This window comes from Canis lupus, chromosome 3 (assembly GCF_011100685.1).
Source record: "Canis lupus familiaris isolate Mischka breed German Shepherd chromosome 3, alternate assembly UU_Cfam_GSD_1.0, whole genome shotgun sequence".
NCBI classification, from domain to species: Eukaryota; Metazoa; Chordata; class Mammalia; order Carnivora; family Canidae; genus Canis; species Canis lupus.
The window spans coordinates 56,951,443-56,970,844 of NC_049224.1; the positions used below are offsets into that span (position 1 = coordinate 56,951,443).

Sequence of the window (19,402 nt, forward strand, 5' to 3'; positions counted from 1 at the left end):
ATGACCCTCCGGGTGGTTGCAAACCAGCATTCATGTTGCTCTGGTGGATGCCCAGTAAACCAGCATCGCCTGTTCCTTCCATACCTGCCCACATAGCAGATTCGTGAGAAAAATAAATGCTGCCTGGGGTGTGAATCATTACAGCGTTATAGGATTTGGAAAACACGCAAAGCAGGACGTGGATTTCATATGAAACTGTAATACATCCATTTTATTTACAGCACCACAGTATTAGGACTACGCTCTCTGTGCATAGTCTGTACGTTGTACCGGCCACCCCGGCATGACTCTGCCCTTCGTTTTGGGACGCCCTCTTGCTGGGTGGTGTCCCAGGAAGCTTGGACCAGGGCAGCAGGCACCACGAAGCACACCTCTGCTTTCCCCCATCCAGGTGGGGATGAGCAGCGACCCTGAGAATGAGCGGTTGTGAGGAGCTTTATGTTACTGGCTTTGGCGTCAGCACCGGTGCTCTACCTAGGCGTCTCCGGCGGCTGTAATCCCCTTGGACTGGAGGCCCTTCCTCCTAATGACCATCATTATGGGTCCATCGGGCAACGTCTTGATGATGTTCCAGGCTTCAAACCGCGTGAGGCCCTGCATGGCTGTGCCGGCCAAGTGTAAGATTTCATCCCCTGGCTGGATTGTCTCACTCTGCTCCGAGGCTGCCCCTGAGAGGAGGAGGAAGAAGATGATGGGTCACAAGGGTGGCAGGGGAACAAGGAGGGTTACCTCCTACCCTCAGTCTCTGGGGAGGCAGGACAGCTCCAGAGGGAACAGGGTGCCCATCCCTTGGGAACCTGGCAGTGGGTCTAGAATGAGGCATCTCATCAAATAGTGACCTCGAGGTTGGCACACCAGGCTCTAGCTCCATGGCCCTTGGGAAAGGTATAGCCTCTGTGTCCCCAGAGAAGGGAGGTTCTGGGCAGCCCCAAGCTCAGTTGAGGAGACTTCTGTGGGTCATAGAGGCCTTTGGGGAACTGACCCCCCTCCTCGGACACCAGCCCAACCCCTTCTGTTCACATGCAGTCTCTTGCCTTCTGATGAGCTCGCCAGGCATTGGGCAGTGTGGGAAGGGGGCTGGTGAACCTTCGCAGTGCGCTGTCTCTGAACGGCCTGGAGAAGACCCCTGGGTCCATGTGAAGAGGACATAATCATATATGGCCCCCACTCATTCAAAGATGCTTGTGGAAAGAGTGTTATTTTATTGTTTCTATCGAAGGATTTTCTATCCATTTGATACAATGATATTCAGGAGTATGAATAGAAGCTAATAGTAATGAGAATGCAGAAGTGCTGGAGAATATCGGGCCCTTGTGTGTCTCAGGTGATCTGCTAACACTGTTTGGGTGGTAGTAGTCCCCTTTCACCTGTGAGGACCCCGAGGATGCAGGTAACCAGCTGAGCTTCAGAGCTGCTAGGTATTGTGGCCCAGGTTTGAACCCAGACTCTCCGCCCCAGAGTCCCCATCTCCTTGCAGCTGGTAGGCCCAGCCCAGTGTCCGCAGATGGGCCTGGGCTGCTAAGTAGAGGCCTGTCCAGGATCATGCTGCTGTTAGGAGCACAGCTCCTAACACCAGAAACCTGGCCTCTGGACTTTGAGCCACATGCTGAGCCCAAGTCCACCTTCAAAAGTTAAACTGTCTTTCCCAGAGTTGGAATAAACACGGATTCCTGGAGACTCCCCTCCCCACAGTGAGCCTCCGTGCACCCGGGGCACAGACACACCCCACACCTCTGTGTGGATGAGGAGCCTCTGGCCCCAGAGACAGCAGTCACTCAGTAAGTGAGAGGCTGAGCTGGAACCCAGGGCCTAGGCTCCTGCTCTGTGCTCTCTCTGTGCACATGTCCCTGTTTTGTGTTTTGCTCCAGCCTGAGAAGCTGGGAAGAGCCTGGGTGGTTCTCTGTGGGAGCTGCAGGCCGTTCACAATGTTCGAGGGAAAACCCGAGTGACCCCCACTTTAGGCCAGCTTGCACCTCAGCCCACAATGAACAAAATGTCAGAGTTTTGAATAAAGGGAGCTGACCGGTCCAGGATCAGGGGGAAAGGAGTAAGGCCGAGTGTGTACAAGTGGAAAGTCAGACTCCATCCTTATTTTAAACTTTGATATTTTGTTCCTTATGGATTTTTTCATTAATTTTAATTTTTAGAAATATCGCACTGAGGCCACCTGGGTGGCTCAGGGGTTGAACATCTGCCTTTGGCTCAGGTCGCAATCCCAGGGTCCTGGGATCGAGTCCCAGATCGGGCTCCCACAGGGAGCCTGCTTCTCCCTCTGCCTGTGTCTCTGCTTCTTCTGTCTCATGAATCAGCAACTAAAATCTTTAAAAAATAATTAAGAAATTAAAAATAAAAATAACACACTGAAATAAGCTATCACGGGTGTGGGGGTCCCTGCAGGGCTGTGCCCTGGGCTGTGCCTCTCGGATCTCGGCCTAGTCCCTGCTGGGCGGGCCTGCCAGGCTGAATCAAGCCCAGGGCTCTGTCATGAGGACCCAGAGAAATAGAAGGGGTAAGGGGCTGTCCCGAGCCGAGGAGAACCGGTAAAAAGAGCTGAATCCAGTCCCCAAGTGGCCCCCTGCCTGGCCAGCAGGCGCCTAGCAGCCTTGCAGGGGCCCGGCCCAACACTCGCAGCAGGAGAGAACGCAAGGAGCCGACACACACCCACCTTTGAAAATCCTGTTAATGGTGAGAGGCTTGTCCCCGAGCAAGGAGCCCTTCCCACCTTCCAGGCTGAAGCCCAGGCCCGCAGAGGTCTTCTCCAGTGTCACCGTGTGTACCGTGGCCTCTGCTGCAGGGGAAGCACAGGGCCAGGTGAGGGGTGCCCTCCGCGCCAGCCCACAGACGCCTGGGCCTCGTGCCCGCTGGATCTGCAGCCCCGCCCGGGCCCGCACGCCTGTGAGCACAGACACACCCCCCAGCAGTGTCCCGGGCCGGCCGCGCATCATGGAGCAGCCCCAGCAGTACTGGCCCCACGTGGCCAAGGGCAACGTGACCCACGGGGCTCCCACCGAGCTCGGGGCACTTACTGGGATCTACAGAAACATCGCTGGCCACCGAGGCTGAGGCCGTAGAGTCCGTGGAGGAGTTCAGGTCGGGCGCAGCCTCCAGAGCCGGCTTCCGCGTGACGATCACGGCTTGCCTGGGGTCCCGAGCTTGGCGGAGGATGGCCAGGGCATCGTTGTGTGTGGCCCCTTTGAGGGACTTGCCGTTGATGGACAGAACCTCATTGCCCTTCTGAATAGTCCCCTCCTGGGAGGCCAGCCCGTTGGGAAACACTCTATGAACCTGAACAAACCAAAGGAAGTCAAGAGCCAGGAATCACCCAGCATCAGGTCCAGGTTCTTGCTGGAGGAGGATCCAAACCAGTTAGTCAAACCTGAAGGATTCTTAGCGAGAAGAAAATACAAGTTATGTCTCAGATCAGGGCTGCTGGCACAGGGCCTCCCTCATCCACCACCCAGACCAGGGATCGCTAGCCTAATGGCCAGACTGGTCCTCAGAACCCTTCCTAACATGATGCCCTAGCCGATTGCCACAATCTTAGTTCACCACAATCTTGGTTCACAATCCCAGTTCAAATCTTCCCCCTTACCTGCTCTGCAGCAGCATTTCCTAGGGTGGTTTTTCGGAAGCACTGATTCTGTGTCACATTAATAGGTGTATAAGAAAAGGTTTCTAAGGTCTAAGTAAGTTAAGAATGCTGGATGAAACAAAAGTTCTGAAAACATCTACAGCTTGTTTAAAAAGGTATTAGAGACTCTACGAAGCAAATTTGCATGATGCTTCTGTAAGAACAGGCCATGGGATCCCCAAAAGTGTTTCAGCCAAGAATCCTTTTTTCCAGGCAGAATTTTCAAGCCCCCATCTTCCACAGGATGCTTCTTTTTTTTTTTTTTTTTTTTTTTGAGAAACGCTATCCTAGTAAGTCTGGGCATTTTAAAATTTCCCTAGAAATTCTGATCCAGGGATCCCTGGGTGGCGCAGCGGTTTAGCGCCTGCCTTTGGCCCAGGGCGCGACCTGGAGACCCGGGATCGAATCCCACATCGGGCTCCCGGTGCATGGAGCCTGCTTCTCCCTCTGCCTGTGTCTCTGCCTCTCTCTCTCTCTCTCTGTATGATTATCATAAATAAATAAAAATTTAAAAAAAAAAAAAAGAGAAATTCTGATCCAGTTAAAAGAGGCCACACCTTCTGGTCCTCTTTTTGCAAAATAGACGGTTTTTTAAAAAAAAAGAAAACCTCATGTCTTTCCATCTGCGTCTTTAATGAGGTAAATTCTAATGTGCATAATTAAGAGGATTGCATGAGAGCATGCACAGGCTATTACTGAAATGTGGTACATCATCATGGAAACCAGGCTGTCTGTTTCTCTAAGTTGTTTTGATGTCCAAAAAAATTCTGTGATATGGTCAGAGATGAGGATCCCCAGGCTCTGTACAAGACCCAAGTATGAAGCAGAAGCTCTGCTGGCCATCTCAGATCCCACCTCTATAGATAAAGCATAAATAGCACTAAGTACCCTGCCCACCCCCCACTGTCAGTCATGGGAAGATGGGTTTAGACAAACCAGTGAGGGCCCAGCGTGGGCCTCGGTCTTGGACAGTGCTCAACATTAGTTTTCTTTTAATGACTTGGGAGTGTTCATATGCAGAAGGAGAAAGAGGAAGTTTGGTGCATATGCCTGGCTGATGTGCACTGCTTCCTCCTGGGGTTTGAGTGGCTGCAGTGTCTCAGGGGAGCTGTCAAATAGGGTGGAGAGAAGTCACCACTCAGGGCAAACCCAAAGATCCCTCGTACTATTCTCACAGGCCAGCTCTCTTCAAACAGAAAGTCAATGATCAGGAGCCTCTTTATAATCATACCCTGCTGTGTGCTTAGTGACAGAAATAGATCCTGAGTGGTTTTGTGTATCTGTGTGTAGGGGAGGTTTTTTTTGTTTTTTGGGTGTGTGTGTGTGTGTGTGTGTGTGTGTGTGGAGAGAGAGAGAGAGAGAGAGAGAGAGAGAGAGAGAGAGAGAGAGAGCCTGCTTGCAGAGAAGGAAGTCACTGCTCTGAATTGACCAATAGGAATGGGCCAAGTCACCTGCCTGGCGGTGTGGTGTATTTAATCCTGGCTGATGATGAACTGCAGGGTTTATTTTTAGCTGGGCAAGGAAATTCATGTGAGTCCACATAAAGAGTGCACTGAGACAACACAGCCATTGATGAGGATGGTGCACCCAGCTTTGGAGAGACGGAGCGGCCATGTCTCAGCTCCATCCATGAGGATGGGACCACCAGAAAGCATCCAGGTCAGATAGGGTGAGCAGACAGGTGGGCTGCTGCCACTGCAGACCGTGTGGACCAAAAGAGGAAGAGGAGGAGGTGATGGGGAGCTGCCGCTTCCCCTCTCTGCCCCCAGGCTCCAGTTGATCCCCAAAGAACAGGGGCTGGACCACAAGATCTGAAGCCTCAGAGGGCAGTCTGTTCTGTGCTCTGTGAACTCATACAGGAACTGCTTCTTTCTGGCATGGCCCTAATGTCCCAACCCTCTGTCTCAGCCTTCCAGTGTCCAAGCTAACATCTCCACTTTCCAAGTGGGCAAAACCAGGAAAGCAGTCTCCTTTATAGGATCCACCTTCCCCAGGCACCTTTCTGTTCAGGTGAGGCCCCTCTGCATCCAGCATGCTGTGCTATGCCATCACCGCCCAGTTTTCAACTCCAGCTGTCCAGCCTCCCCTCAAGGCACCTGTGGTCATAAACCATCCTTGTCTAAATGTTTAGTAGCTAACAGGTTACCGGTCTCTTTTGTCCAAAACAAGAGACATTAAATAGAGCTTGCTTCGAATTTTTGTTGACTTGAAATTCACATAACATATGATGGACCATTTTAAAGTGTACTACTCGGTGACATTTAAGGAGTTTGAGTTTTTTTTAAATGTCCCTTCAGGGGCAGCCCTGGTGGCCCAGCAGTTTAGCGCTGCCTTCAGCCCGGGGTGTGATCCTGGAGACCGGGAATTGAGTCCCCCGTCAGGCTCCCTGGATGAAGCATACTTCTCCCTCTCCCTGTGTCTCTGTCTCTGTCTCTGTCTCTCTCTCTCTCTCCTCTCCTCTCCTCCCTTCTTTCTTATGAATAAATAAATAAAATCTTTTGAAAAAATAAATAAATGTCCCTTCAGACAAAACCTGCAGCTGTATAGGCCTTAGAGCTTTAACCCCCAGAACTTCTGATCCAGTAGTCCTGGTGTGAGGCTGAGACATCTGTAATTTTCTTTCTTTTTTTTAAGATTCTACAAGTGATTCAGATTTCTTTTGGCATATTCCAGTTGTTTGGGGTCTACAGAGACCTTGTTTGTTAAATTAAGGATCTCAAAGGGGGTAGAAAAGAGTTACATAGGTGATGTTACTATGCTTCTTATAAGAGATGGGTCCTGACAGCTCCCCTTTAAAATCCTGCCCAGTGGACTGGTGCCAGGCACTCCTCTGATCCCAACATGAGGCCCTTCCTGGCAGGGCCACTGTCTCTGGCTCTTGCACACCTGCAGGGCTGGGCCACTCACCGTGATCACCTTGTTTTCTAGATCGGCTCCTCCTGCCAGGCTGAACCCAAGGCCAGCCCCTTCCTCCTTGTGCAAGATGGTAACGTGGATGCTGTCCAATTGCTGTGGAAGGAAACACATATATTAAAAACATTCACTGCGCCAGCCAGAGCAATTTAAGAAGCACTTTAACATCAGGCTGATTTGATCTCAAACCTCAGCGTGGCCACATGCCAAGTTATATCACTTCCTCAAACCTGTCCCACCATCTGGACTGAGAGGACTATGCTTTCTGGCGTCATAGGAAGTTCAGAAGAGAAAAAGCATGTGTAAAGTAACAGGTGCAGTTCTTTTCCTTCTCCGGCCACCCCGCACACACCCACGCTTGTCCAGATGAGGCTGGGTGCCACTAAGTCAGCTGGAAACCCAGCATGGTAGGTAACACAGCCCTGCCGTTTCCGTGCGGGGCAAGGTCAGCCTGTGGGACTTCAGAGGTCAGCGCTGTCCTGCAGAAGTTGGTTGCTCCTTCTATCTTCCTACTTTTCCAGTGGGGCACAGCTGCACATGAAAGAGCCCAGCCAACTCCTGGCTGCAGCACACACATGCACCCACGCACACATGCATGTACTCAAAAGCATATGCACACAGTGCTTCTCACCTGGAAGTGAGCTCTCATGGAGCCGAAACAATCCCTCTGTGCTGTCTGAAATCAGAGATGCTCTTTCTGATCTTGACCTGAGGCCTCAAGGTCAAATGCACATGAGGACCCAGGAAGATCACTTAAAGGAGCAAACTGAACAGACGTGAGACATTTAGGGTGATGGGAACTGCAGAGAACCAGGGAGCACGTCTCCTGTGCAAACGAACCTGCTGTTACCTAGTAAGGTAGACTCAGTGCTACTCGACTGTTCTTTCTTTCTTTCTTTCTTTCTTTCTTTCTTTCTTTCTTTCTTTCTTTCTTTCTTCTTTCTTTCTTTCTTTCTTTTTTTTTTTTTTTTTGAAACATTTTATTTACTTATTCATAAGAGACACACAGAGAGAGGCAGAGACACAGGCAGAGGGAGAAGCAGGCTCCATGCTGGGAGCCTGATGTGGAACTTGATCCTGGGACTCCAGGATCACACCCTGAGCCAAAAGCAGGTGCTCAACCACTGAGCCACCCAGGTGCCCCATCGACTGTTCTCTTTCAACAAAGAGAGAAGCCAGATGGCCAGGTATCAATTCAGGTTTTATAATCTTTAGAACACAGTAATTTCAACAACCACCATGCAGACCAAATAAAATACACCCTCAGATCCTTGTGGCTGACGGGCTACCAGTTTGTACCTCACTGCCAGGGAATACCCTCATGTTGAAGAATTCACTTGCTCTGGCACCAGCAGAGCACCTGTCATGCCGCTGACTCTGGGATCCTTTGTTTGCAGTCCCCAAGACCCAGAGGGATGAAGGGACCACTCCACCCACCTCTACCCCAGCATTGGCCCAAATCTCTCCACTTTGACCCAAGTACCAGGTTACCTGCCCTGTAAGAGGCCCTCATCCAGCAGAAAAACAAATCATCTCCCAGTGACACCCTAGACAAGTTAGTTCTTTGTGTTGGACACAATACCTTTGACCCTGTTATTCAGTGTGAGGAAGCCCTGAGAGACAGGTCCTGGTGACGAGTGAATCGCAGCTCAGGGCATTTTGTTTTACTCAGGCTAAGCCGCACTCTTACCCTTGGGAATTTCAGCTATGATCCCTCCTTAATGCTTTCACCCCGGTCTGGAAGATTCTGGTGACTTTGCAGATCTGAGACAACCCAGGAGGGGCAAGGCCTCGAGTCAATGCTCATCTGAGCTGAGCTGACTTCAGCTTTGCCTGGCCACTTCCTCTCCTCATATCTCGGGGTGTGCTCAGAAGCATATGGGAAGTAGGACTTTCACAATGACTTGAGTGAGATGGAGGGTGGTGGCTTGCAAGCCCTAGGATCAATCACTTCTCCCTGTGCAGGGGAAGTCTCTGGGGTGAGAACTTATAACCCAGGCTGCTTACAACAGCACGCTCCTGTGAAGCAAGCATCTCCCCGGACATGCATGCCAGGTTGGACAGGATTTGGAGAAAGAAAACCCTTGAGCCCCATCTTTCTCATGTACAAAATAGTTGAAAAGATGCAATAAGCCAACAATTAAAAGCACTATCTAAGCTACAGAGCTTCCTTTGAGTGGCGGGTCTTACTGTGGTCTGGTGAGGTAATGTCCACTTCCACGGGCAGGACCCTGGGGACTGCTTCTGCGTCCCCTCCAGCCACAGCTCACAGTACAGCCTTGGTCACTGTAAGTGCTTACAAAGGAAGCCTACCTTTAACGTTGCTTCATCTAGAACCTTCACTTCCTCGATGAGCTTCTTCAATTCATCGGAGCTCAGCAGTTTGATGACTGATTGGCCAGACTGAGGGGAGCAGTGGTCCCAGCTATCAGCTTCCGTGGGTTCACCGAGCCCCTCTGTGTACTCTCTCAGCTCTGAGAGGCTGTCATAGAGAAACAGCACATGGTACGAATCAGAATATTAAGAGGAGCCCACGGCCATTGTGGGATCACTGTTCTGGGCATGGGGCTAGGCACCAGTGTGCATTCTGTAATTTGATGCAACAAATCTGAGTAGATGCCGGCATCCCTCCACTAGAGCCATGAGGACACTGGGGCCTCCAGAGGGTGAATGCCTTGTCTGTGGTCACATGGCCACAAAATGCCCAGATCTGGGATTCACAATCACAGATCATGGTGTGTCTGCCTCCAGGTCGGGGTCTCCCAATGTCAGCACCTCACGCCAGAGTACAGCAGACGCTCTGGACAAGTCTGCACCAACACTGCTGTCAGGTCACAGCCATGGCACCCTGCACACACTCACCCCTGTGCTCCTTCGCTGCCGTCAACACCTGCGTATCCCCCCATTAGCACCTAATAACCACAAAGAGCGCCTGCGCAGCCCGCAACTGGCCTTCTTTTTTTCTTTGGAACTTATTTTGGTATTTGTAGCCAGTTTTTTTTCCAGCTACACCTCGTATTTTGCAGGAAATTGTGGTTCAGCAAGAAGAAATTTTTCCTCCCTCTGATCGGCAGACTTTTACTGCCAACAGGTAAAGAGGTCCCGCGGCAGTAAATTCTAACCGTGAGCCTTGCAGTTCCAACTGGAAAACAGCTTCTCAGCCAGGAAGAGCCAGCTCCCGGGAAACCTCAGTGTGACAGGGCGCCTCTACCACTGACCGGCTCCCAGTGGCTACCCAGGGGTCGGTCTGGCTCTTGAGCCCCTGCTCTAGCTGTGTGTCTCAGAGCCACTCGTGTTTCTTCCCTGTTTGCAGGGGCTGGAACATGAAACATCAGGGTCTGTGGGTCTCAGCAGTGTAAGAATAAGAAACACAGCTGGTAAAGACAGAGTTGTTCTGATTCAAGGCAGGACCTCACCCCACAGTGGGAGCCCCAGGGAACTGTGAGGAGCACCCCAGTTCTTTGGAGCAGGTTCTACCCACCTCCTAATCTCAACGGAAAGGCAAACTGAGGATGAGGAACCTGCTCGTGGTCAGGGAGTCAGCGCCAGAGCAGGAACCAGGCCCCTGATGTTCTAACGCCCCGTCCAGGGGCCTGAACCCACGTGCAGAGTTCTCGTGGATTCCTTCGGGAGTGGCGGCGGGGGAGAGCGGGGCATTATTCCTGGCTCCAGTCTGGTCTTCCTGAGCAGGAGCAGGACATGTCAGAGGTGCGTGTGTTTCCAAATCTCCATGAGCAACTCGCCAGGGACCTTCCTGCCACCCTCCCAGACCAGGTGTTGTGAAACTCCTCCTTCATATGGAAGGTGTAACACAGACGCACACATGCACACACGCCTGGGGAAGAATAAGCAGAGTGACTCCTTAGGGTTCCCCAGATGTTGTTTCAAGGCTATGCACAGCCATGAAAGAAAGACAGACAAGAGAGAGCAGGAAGACAGGAAGGTGAAGGATATAGGGGCACACTCACTTGAGTGAGAAGCCCGTGTCCAAGGCTGTTTCTGCAGAGGGGTTCATGGCTGGGGTGTCACCAGCAGATGATGCAGGAGATCCCCCTTCTTTGGGGCTGCAGGGCGTCTGTCCCCAGGACATGGATGACGGGAGGCACAGCAAGGACTTCATGACAGCCGATGACACTTGGCTGCTGATGGAGTAGAGCTTACTGGCCTTCTCATCCAGTGGCTTCATCTCCCAGGACTGGGTGCGGGACAGGGGGAAGCTCCGCGCCCGTTGGCTCGGCATCTTGACAACGGGGCCCTGGGCTTCCTCTGTGTGTGTGGACAGCAGCCTTGAGAGAGGATCAGGGTCGGGGAGGAGGGTCTCCCGACTGGACTGCCGTCCTGGGAGAGGGGACCCCGACACTCCCAGCTCGCTGGTCTTGGAGGAGGTGAGGGTGCCCCGCGGCAGTGGCTCTGGCTCTGGCTGCTGCTGCTCCACGGTGTGGGGGGGCCCTCGCCCCGAGAGGCCAGGAACCTGTCCTCCGTCTTGCTCCCCTGGAGATTGTGCTGCCTCCCCCATAGAAGCCTGGAGACTCAGTCTCTGGGCTCCCCTGTTGGGCAGCTGCGCGGAGCCAAAGGTTTCAAAGGAGCTGATTCTCTGTTTGATGGAGGACGAGAAGGCTCGAGTGGGGGCCCCTGGGCGCTCCCTGGAAGCCGGTGCGGGCTTGGAGGACGAGGCCGTGTCAGGCAGCCGCCTGGGCTCCGCAGCACGCGTCCTCAAACTTTTCAAGCTCTGGCGAAACCAGGCTGGCTTGGGGGCCACAGGAGGACCCTTCTTCACACTGCTGCTGTCCGCTGACTTGTAAGCTTTGGAAGCACCGCTGGTGGCATCCAGCTTCGGCGGCGTCCCATCTGGGTGGCCCCGCGGCCCGTCTTCTCCACCCAGGCCGACGCTGGGCGGCAGCGACACGTGGCTGTGGTTCTCACTCATGATGGGGCTAAACAGGTTTTTGATGCAGTCGGAAATTCTAACCCAGGGGTCTTCGGCTGTGATGTCAAGGCTATAGTCCATCCGAGCCTGCCTCTTAAGGAGCGGGTGTTTGACTGGGGACGTTTGAGTCCCTGGGCAACAGAGACAAGGTCAAAGCTGAGCATTACACCTATATCCCCATTTCAAAGCTAAAGAGCAAGAAGCGTTCTGGGGGAGGAGACCAGTGCAGGTGCTGGGCGCTGGTTGGGTGAGCAACTAGCCCCCTTCCCTGGTGCCATTCCCTGCCTGCAATGCCCACAAGCAGCACGCCAGAACCAGAGTTCACTTCGCAGCATTTTAGAGCTGGAAGGGTTTGCAGAGAATGTCCAGGCCAATGTCTGGCATTTTACAACTGAGAAATCCAACATTCAGACAGGTAAGGGACTACCTGTTGGCCCAGACAGGGCACGGCCCACCATCTCCTGATTCTCACTGTCCTTTCCCTGCACTAAGTAGCCTGCCCGTGAGTCATCACAAATTTAAAAGCCAAAGCAATTTTCTTACCTTTTAAAACTTTTAGGGCAAAGGTCACAGATTGGTGGCCATATTTGCCGTGGCCCACCCATCTCATTAAAAAGCAACTTCAACGTGCTTGCCTTCAGATGGGGTGCACCCCAGCTCACCTCGGTCCTTAACCCCCTCCCTCGCTGGTTTGCATCTCTCATATTTGTGCATCCCCACTGGGAAAGTGAGGAGACTTTCTTATCCAGGGACAGAGGGAGGCTGGCCCTCACACAGCAAAGATACCAAGTGGACATGTGACCCTCCCATGGCCTCCAGGTCTGATCTTTCCCTGGTGAAGAGTTTGCTGCTCTGGGTTTGTGCTCAGGGTGGGCGCTTGATACCCAGCAGCAGCCCAGCATGAGAAGGACTGACCCCTGCTGGCCCCTGTCTCAGTGCCAGGCCTCAAGAGAAGCAAACCGTGAGAGTGTTAAGCCTCAAAGGTATGAGAGATGCTCCACACAATCTGGAAGATCTGCATGGCTCTCTGCTAGGGGGGCCCAGGCCTCTCAGCCCAGCTCTGCATTTATCCATCGCTCTATTGCAAGGGGCTGTCATAAAGCACGGCAGTGAGGTTCTGCTGGCAAGCCCTTTGCACGCAGGGGTGAGGCGCTGTTGCAAGCAGAGCACCAAGGTATTCTCTGGGGTATTCCTCAACTGGGGTGACTAAGGGAACGGAATGTGGAGACGGGGAGCCGGCATCAGTGGGACACCTGCTCTGGGTGAGACAGGCCAGACGTTTCCACCCATAACGCCCTCTCCCAACCCTCCAGGGGCCACTCATGTGCTATTCATGTAGCGTTTCTGAAACAGGCACATATGGTTTGTAGCCTACAGGTTAGTTCTTCTGCAATACCCGGAGCTCCTTGATGGCCTGGACTGGTTGTCTCCTGTTTGTCCCTCCCTTTCTCCAGCAACTGGCACAGAGCCTGGTGAAGCAGCATTCAGTACATGCTGGGGTGCCATGTGATTTGCCACACTGTGCTGATGAGCGATAGAGGCTCAGAAAAGCAAAGAAGGCTACCCAGAGGAGAGAGTTGGGTGTCCCATGCCGGTCTTCCTGACCCCAAATCCTATGCCTTTTCTAGCAGGCCAGGACACAGTCATGTCTCAGCGATTGCAGGGTGCCATGTGAGCACACCCACCCTCACGGACGCAGCACCTACCAGGGAATGTGAAGCCGCATGCCCAGCCTGGGACATGCTGGACACTGTGTGCTAGAGTGCCGGCCACCCTCCACCCTGTCCTCCTCCTGTTGACTGTCCCCACCGAGCACCTCCGCAGCATCACCAGTCCAATTGGGGGTCCCCAGCCTGGCAGCACCCCCTGTCCTGCTGCCTGGGCACCTCAGGGCTCTTGTCTGCTCACCCACCCGAGTCCAGCTGCCCCGTCAGGCACAAGCGTCCATCCTCAGAGCAAACCCACATCCTTACCTCTTTCCTGGACCTTCACCGGGAAGGTCCTTCCTTCGGGAAGCCCGAACTGAAAGCCTACCTGGGCTGCCTCGTCTCCGTCCCGGCTCGGGCTCCGAGGAGGGCGCTGTGTGTGGGTCCACGGTGGGCCCTGGGCAGCAGGCAAGGGCGTGGGGGGCTCTCCCTGCCGTGTCTTCCTGCGGCAGCGGCAGCGGTGGTGGTGGCAGCCGTTCTCTGGCTTCCTGTGGTGTAAACAGGAAGCGAGACCATGTGAAAACGGTGGCCTGCCCCCGTGAGGGGCTCAGGCGCACTGGGGCTGGCACCGGAGAGCCCCCGCTGAGCTGCTCTCGTGCCGGGCCCCCCAGCAGCCCTGCCAAGGGGCCCCTTCGTCCCCAGCGTTGCCCGCTCACCCAGCACCCAGGGCGCCGTCTGCGTCCAGGAAGCCCACATCCAGAATGCACCTCCTCCTTGCCGAGCGTCAAGTCCCTAGGCCCTTTGTGACAGGGACAAGAAGCTCAGGGCGTGAAAGACGCTGGCCCCGCTCCGTATACCGCTGCATCGGGGGGAAGCAGGGCCCCGGGATGGGAAGGAACAGCAGCTGCCTAATCTCCACTAACTTCAGGTTCGGACACTCAGAGCAAAATGTGGGTTGGCCGCTTTCTGCCCTGTCATCCATCAGGGATGTTTCGTAAGCATGCTCTGAGGATGACAGGCCCTGGGGTGCCCGTACTGTGGCTTCCCTCTGCTGCACCTGCCGTGGTGTGGTCAGTCCCTGGCAGATGTGTTCTCCCCACTGAACCCGGATGCGGTCTCAGGCCCCTTCCTGACCGGACTTGGACAAGCTGACCAGGCCCCCAGCACCCACCCACTGCTTACCTGGGGCTTGCATTCCTGCAGCACAAATGTGATGCTGCCGGTGCCCAGAGAAAGCCAAGGGGCAAGCAAGGCTTCCTAGAGAAATTCTTTTTGTCTGGCTCTTGAACAAAGAGTAAGAACTTCCCAGGCAGAGAAGCGGAAAGAGAGTGTTCCAGGGAGAGGGACCTACATACACACTCAGTGAGAGGGACAAGCAGGTGCCAGCCCAGACAAGGAGAAGAAGAGTGGTGTCATCACAGGGACGCTCTCACATGTGGTCATCTGCGGGAGCAACCCTGGGCTGCATGGTGGTGATCTCTGTGTCATTTCATTCTAGAGCCAGGTAGAATGATGGGCCAGGGATTTGGCCAGGCTACAGGCTTCCTCCCGAGAGGAAGGAAAGATGGGGGAATAAATGCATCATTTGGGAATAGAACAGAAATGGCAAACGTCTGTGGCCTGAAATGAATGTCCACACTGGTGATAAACATTCTTTGACACTATGAGGGCTACAAAAGTTGGAAATGCATTCACAGAGCCTTGCTGCCACCAAGTCCCCATCAGAGACCTGAGCTAGGGGAGAGCACTTGGAAAAAACAGAGAGACCAACCAACTCAGGAGTCCCTGAGCTCCTGAACTAGTCCTTTGAAGAAACAAGGCTTGCCCATGGCATTTGCAACTTAAGACACTAGGCCAATGGCATCGAGGACCCTCATCAAGCAGGAAAAATGACACGTGGCTGGAATTCAGCTTTGCTCATTTGGGAGCTCTGTAAGGTGACATTTGTCTATATCTGTGAGTCGCTGATGCTTTTACCAGCTGACACCCTGGTACCAACCACACTAATTAAAGCAACTTTGCCCCTTGGGACAGACACATATGTATTTTGTTTTTTTTTCATTAACACACGTGATATTGTGTATCCTCTTAATGGAGGGGTTTTTTCCCCTCTTAATTAGCCCCTGAAATAAATCCAGTTTTATGCAGAAATTTCTGGAAGCAACTTTGAGCTGCTTCCATAGTGCGATGGTCGGGGGAGAGAGAGAGGAAAGGAGAAAAGACAGACCTGTGGGCTCACAGGGCCAATGGTGCATTTTTGGCTCAGTGATAGGTCTGAGTTGATTGCCTAGAAAGGAGAGAATTGGTCTTCTGTTGAGGAAAATAATATCCTGAGGGTCATTTTGGTGGTGGCGGTTTCATCCTGATGAGTTACAGGATGGGAAAGATTTGGGGGTTGTCCTGAGAGAACCGGGAGAGAGGGAACCGGGAGAAAGGGAGGGACAGCCAGGGAGATGCTGTTCCCTGGGGCCACGGAGAGACGCGTCCAGGGAGAGAGCCCCAGAAATGGTCACAGGGACTCGAGTGAGGTCCAGCCTTGCTTCCCAGTTTTGTCCTTTCCCTACTGGGACTCCCACTCCCAGTAGGAGTGTGTCATGTGGTTTGTGCTGGCTGGGCAGGGCCTGCTGGCCACGTGGGACAGAGCGGAGGCACCGGAAAGGGTGCTGCTGACCCCGGCAAGGGCGGCGGAGGAGGCCGGACAGCCAGCCCCAGCCCCGGGAGGGCTGCTCGGAGAAAGTGCCCACACTGGAGCCCCCGCCGGCAGAAACCCGCGTCTTCCTCCAGCCCACTGGCCTAGGCACACCTGCTGCCCGCTCTGGCCGGGGACCCCCGGGGCATCACTGAGAAGCCCCGCGGCCCTGCAGACCTGTCCTGGCAAAACTGCTCCTCCTTTTCTGAGTCTCCAGGAAAAAGTGAAAAGCCTGGCTTCTCGGCTTCCCTGTTCCTCATCTGCCCTTCCGGACCCACGGGGAAGCACGACCTTTGCTTCAAGCAGGAGGCAGGGGATGCACCCACCTGGACCAGCCCATTAGGCACAGCCAAGCAACCACATCCGGTGGCGCTGGGCTGGGCAGGACCCCACTTCCCTTTCAGTGGGCTGGCTTCCTCCTCCCATCACTTCCCCCTCCTACACAAACCTCCCCCACACTGCACCCTGGGCTTCTTCCCCTCCTGGTTCGTCAACTCCAATTACAGGCGGTCAGGGGACGTCCCGAGGCCACATCACCACCTGCCTGGCCACGGCAGTTCTGGGACCCAGGCTGTGAGAGGCAGGGTCTCCCAGCGCTCAAGCCGCTGGCCATGAGGGCTTGAGCTCAGCCAACTCTTTCGGGGGGTGGGCACCTCACCCCCAGGGGGGTAGGGCTGGACTAGGGCAGTGGCTGTGTAGTGCTCAGCACAGGGCCCGGGCATGCAAATGGCCCACAGTGCAGCAGCTGCCCAGCCAACGGCCTGCCTTCCCACAGGGGTGGCCTGCGGCTGCAGAGGAAGGAAGCCAGGTCTTGAACAGATGCTGCAGGAAGGAGCACAGCCATGAAGGCTCGTGGGCCTGAGATTCCACCGGGCATCCACGTAGATGGCACAGCCTGTCTGCCCACCCCGCACCAAGGTAAGCCTGGAAATGACCCCCCACACACGCCTCTCAAAAGCAGTAGTAAGCTCCAGTATATTTTAGAAGGGAACCCAGAAGCCAGCCAGCAGGAATGGGGCTTCAGCTTGGGATCCGCCAAGCTTCGAATCTGCACGGTCCGCCCGAAGCTTGAGCTGAGCCTCTTCTCTCCAACACAGCAGGGCAACCTGCCTCCCCCGTGGCTAACGCTGCTGCTTGAGCTCAAGAACGACCGTGCAGAAGATACAAATAAACAGGTAGCAACAAAACCACAATTCTGGGCTCTGGAGCTCAGGAGAATGTTCAACCTGTGAGATGCCTCTCTTACCTGGCCACACGTGGGCAAGGTGTGCCCAGAAGGGCACAGGGGGTCCTCTCTCTCTTCCGGACTCTTCTGAGGGTCACTGTCGCTTTTAAAATATTTTCTGGGAGGAGGCTTGGGTTTGGAGGTCGTGGGTTTTCTCACCAAAATCTCAAAGGATTTCTTCAGTCTCAGCGGTGGGTGGCTGTCCGGCATCCCAGGGAGGGGTGGGCTCTCCTGGGGCGGCCTAGACAGAGCCACGGGAAGGGCCCCTGGCTCCTGCCCCAGGGACAGGCTGGGGCTGTGGGTGGGGACCTCTGGGTCCGAAGTCAGCTGTTCACAGCCGCTAATGGGACTCCCCCCGGGGGACCCCGACATGTAGCTGCTATCACTGCTGGAGCGGATCATGACCTTCTGAGCTCTGCGATGTGGGGGTGCTGAGTTCTTTTCTCTCTCCTTCTCCAGGGTCGGCCGCCCATGCCAGCTACTCTCCAGCCTTTTGACACCTGCAATGGAAAGACAAGGGACTCCCACAGCTGAGCCTGAAGGGCAAACATACTGTCTGCCATGCCCCCAACTGGACTGCTCCGGGCTGCACGCCGCACCCCCAGGCTGTCTCCTTCTCATCTGAGGTCACTTTGGATTCAGAGCCCGGGATTCATGGGCTTGTCCCCTGCAAGCTGTAGACTTCAAGTTGGGAAAATGGCTCAAATTGCTGAGTCTCCATGTGATCGATATGGAGACGCATCTCCAACTTGCCCATTGAGGAAGGGGTTGCTCTCGCCGCTGTGGGGTGTGCTGGTGGCAGGTGTCTGCCATTGTCAGCTTCTGCAGGGACTGCCTACAGGGAGCCACCTCACCCAAGGGGCAGCTCGTTTCCAGGGACCGATGGGGGGACTGATGGAGATGGGCTCTAAAGGAGGAGCCATTACTGCCAATCAGACGATTCTTTTTTTTTTTTTTTTAAGATTTTATTTTTTATTCATGAGAGACATAGAGAGAAAGAGAGGCAGAAACACAGGCAGAGGGAGAAGCAGGCTCCCTGCAGGGAGCCCGACATGGGACTCGATCTCGGGTCTCCACGATCACACCCTGAGCTGAAGGCGGTGCCAAACCGCTGAGCCACCCAGGCTGCCCAAACCAGACGATTCTTTTTTTTTTTTTTTTTTAATTTTTTTTTTATTTATTTATGATAGTCACAGAGAGAGAGAGAGGGAGGCAGAGACACAGGCAGAGGGAGAAGCAGGCTCCATGCACCAGGAGCCTGATGTGGGATTCGATCCTGGGTCTCCAGGATCGCGCCCTGGGCCAAAGGCAGGCGCCAAACCGCTGCGCCACCCAGGGATCCCCAAACCAGACGATTCTAATGTGCCATTTAGCTGCCAAACTCCAGGGGCTGGCTGAAGCTGTGTATCAGGTCACCTCCCCCACTGCCCAGCCCTCTGCTCTCTTCCCCTTCACAGGCTCTGGTTGCTAGGACCCTTCCGAGGTAACATCCTACCAAACACTGTCTCACAGTTGACTCCCTGGGGAACCCAACCAGCAACACCCCACTTTCTCACCTATAAAATGGGAATAATATTCCAGGGCCACTGGGCTTGTTTCAGGGCTCAATATCAAAGACAGAAAACACCTGTGAATGTGTGTTAAGCCTTGTACCAAGAGGCTATCATTTCCTCCAGCTGAGGATGAACTGAGCCTCCTTCTTCCCTCTCATCCAGCCTTTCTTCCTGGGTTATTCCCCCAACACGCCTATTCTCAGGACCAGGGGACACCCACAGAACCCTGAGAGGCTGTTTTCTCTAGCAGGAAACTGTTCCAGGTATTTCGTTCCTAGAATCATTGCTCAAAGGAGTGGGAACAGACTGAGGCCCAGCCTCTTGCTCAAACTCCAGCTCATTCTGGAAGGCCAAGAGAGGAAGGAGAGCCCCAGAGAAGAGAATCCTAAACCTTAGGACAAAACCAAGGTCAGCCAAGCTCACAATTCAAATCCTCTTTAAAGGAAAAAAAATTTCTTATGCTTTATCTTGACCATAAAATAATGCATCCTCATTAGAAAAAATTCAGTCATAAGGGTGCCTGGGTGGCTCAGTCTGTTAAGTGCCTGTCTTCTGCTCAGATCACAATCCCAGGGTCCTGGAATTGAGCCCTGTGGGCTCCCTGCTCAGCAGGGAGCCTGCCTCTCCCTCTCCCTCTGCCCTTCCCCCCGCTTGTGTTTTCTCTCTCATAAATAAATAAATAAATAAATAAATAAATAAATAAATAAATAAATAAATAAATAAATAAAATCTTTTTTAAAAAGAGAAAAAACTCAGCCACAAAAAGGGAGAAATGCAAGAATTTATCTGTGGTCCTATCAGCTGGAAATAACCACTGT

The 19,402-nt window shown here is 53.7% G+C and overlaps 1 protein-coding gene across 4 annotated transcripts in view; it reads right to left on the bottom strand.

The window, feature by feature from the left end:
• Positions 1-183: 183 nt before the first annotated feature.
• IL16 (interleukin 16) overlaps positions 184-19,402 on the bottom strand; it is a 102,370-nt gene continuing 83,151 nt past the window's right edge. For 3 of the 4 annotated variants that reach the window (XM_038532985.1, XM_038532988.1, XM_038532987.1), the window contains exons 12-20: positions 17,053-17,531; positions 13,506-13,665; positions 10,513-11,602; positions 8,858-9,026; positions 6,539-6,640; positions 3,027-3,285; positions 2,666-2,788; positions 1,035-1,126; positions 184-668 (exon numbers count right to left, since the gene is read on the bottom strand). In XM_038532985.1, coding sequence (XP_038388913.1) covers positions 537-668; positions 1,035-1,126; positions 2,666-2,788; positions 3,027-3,285; positions 6,539-6,640; positions 8,858-9,026; positions 10,513-11,602; positions 13,506-13,665; positions 17,053-17,531 — 2,606 coding nt within the window. In that variant the 3' untranslated portion in view covers positions 184-536. The remainder of the gene's footprint in view (positions 669-1,034; positions 1,127-2,665; positions 2,789-3,026; positions 3,286-6,538; positions 6,641-8,857; positions 9,027-10,512; positions 11,603-13,505; positions 13,666-17,052; positions 17,532-19,402) is intronic. The other variant, XM_038532986.1, reaches the window with a different exon arrangement.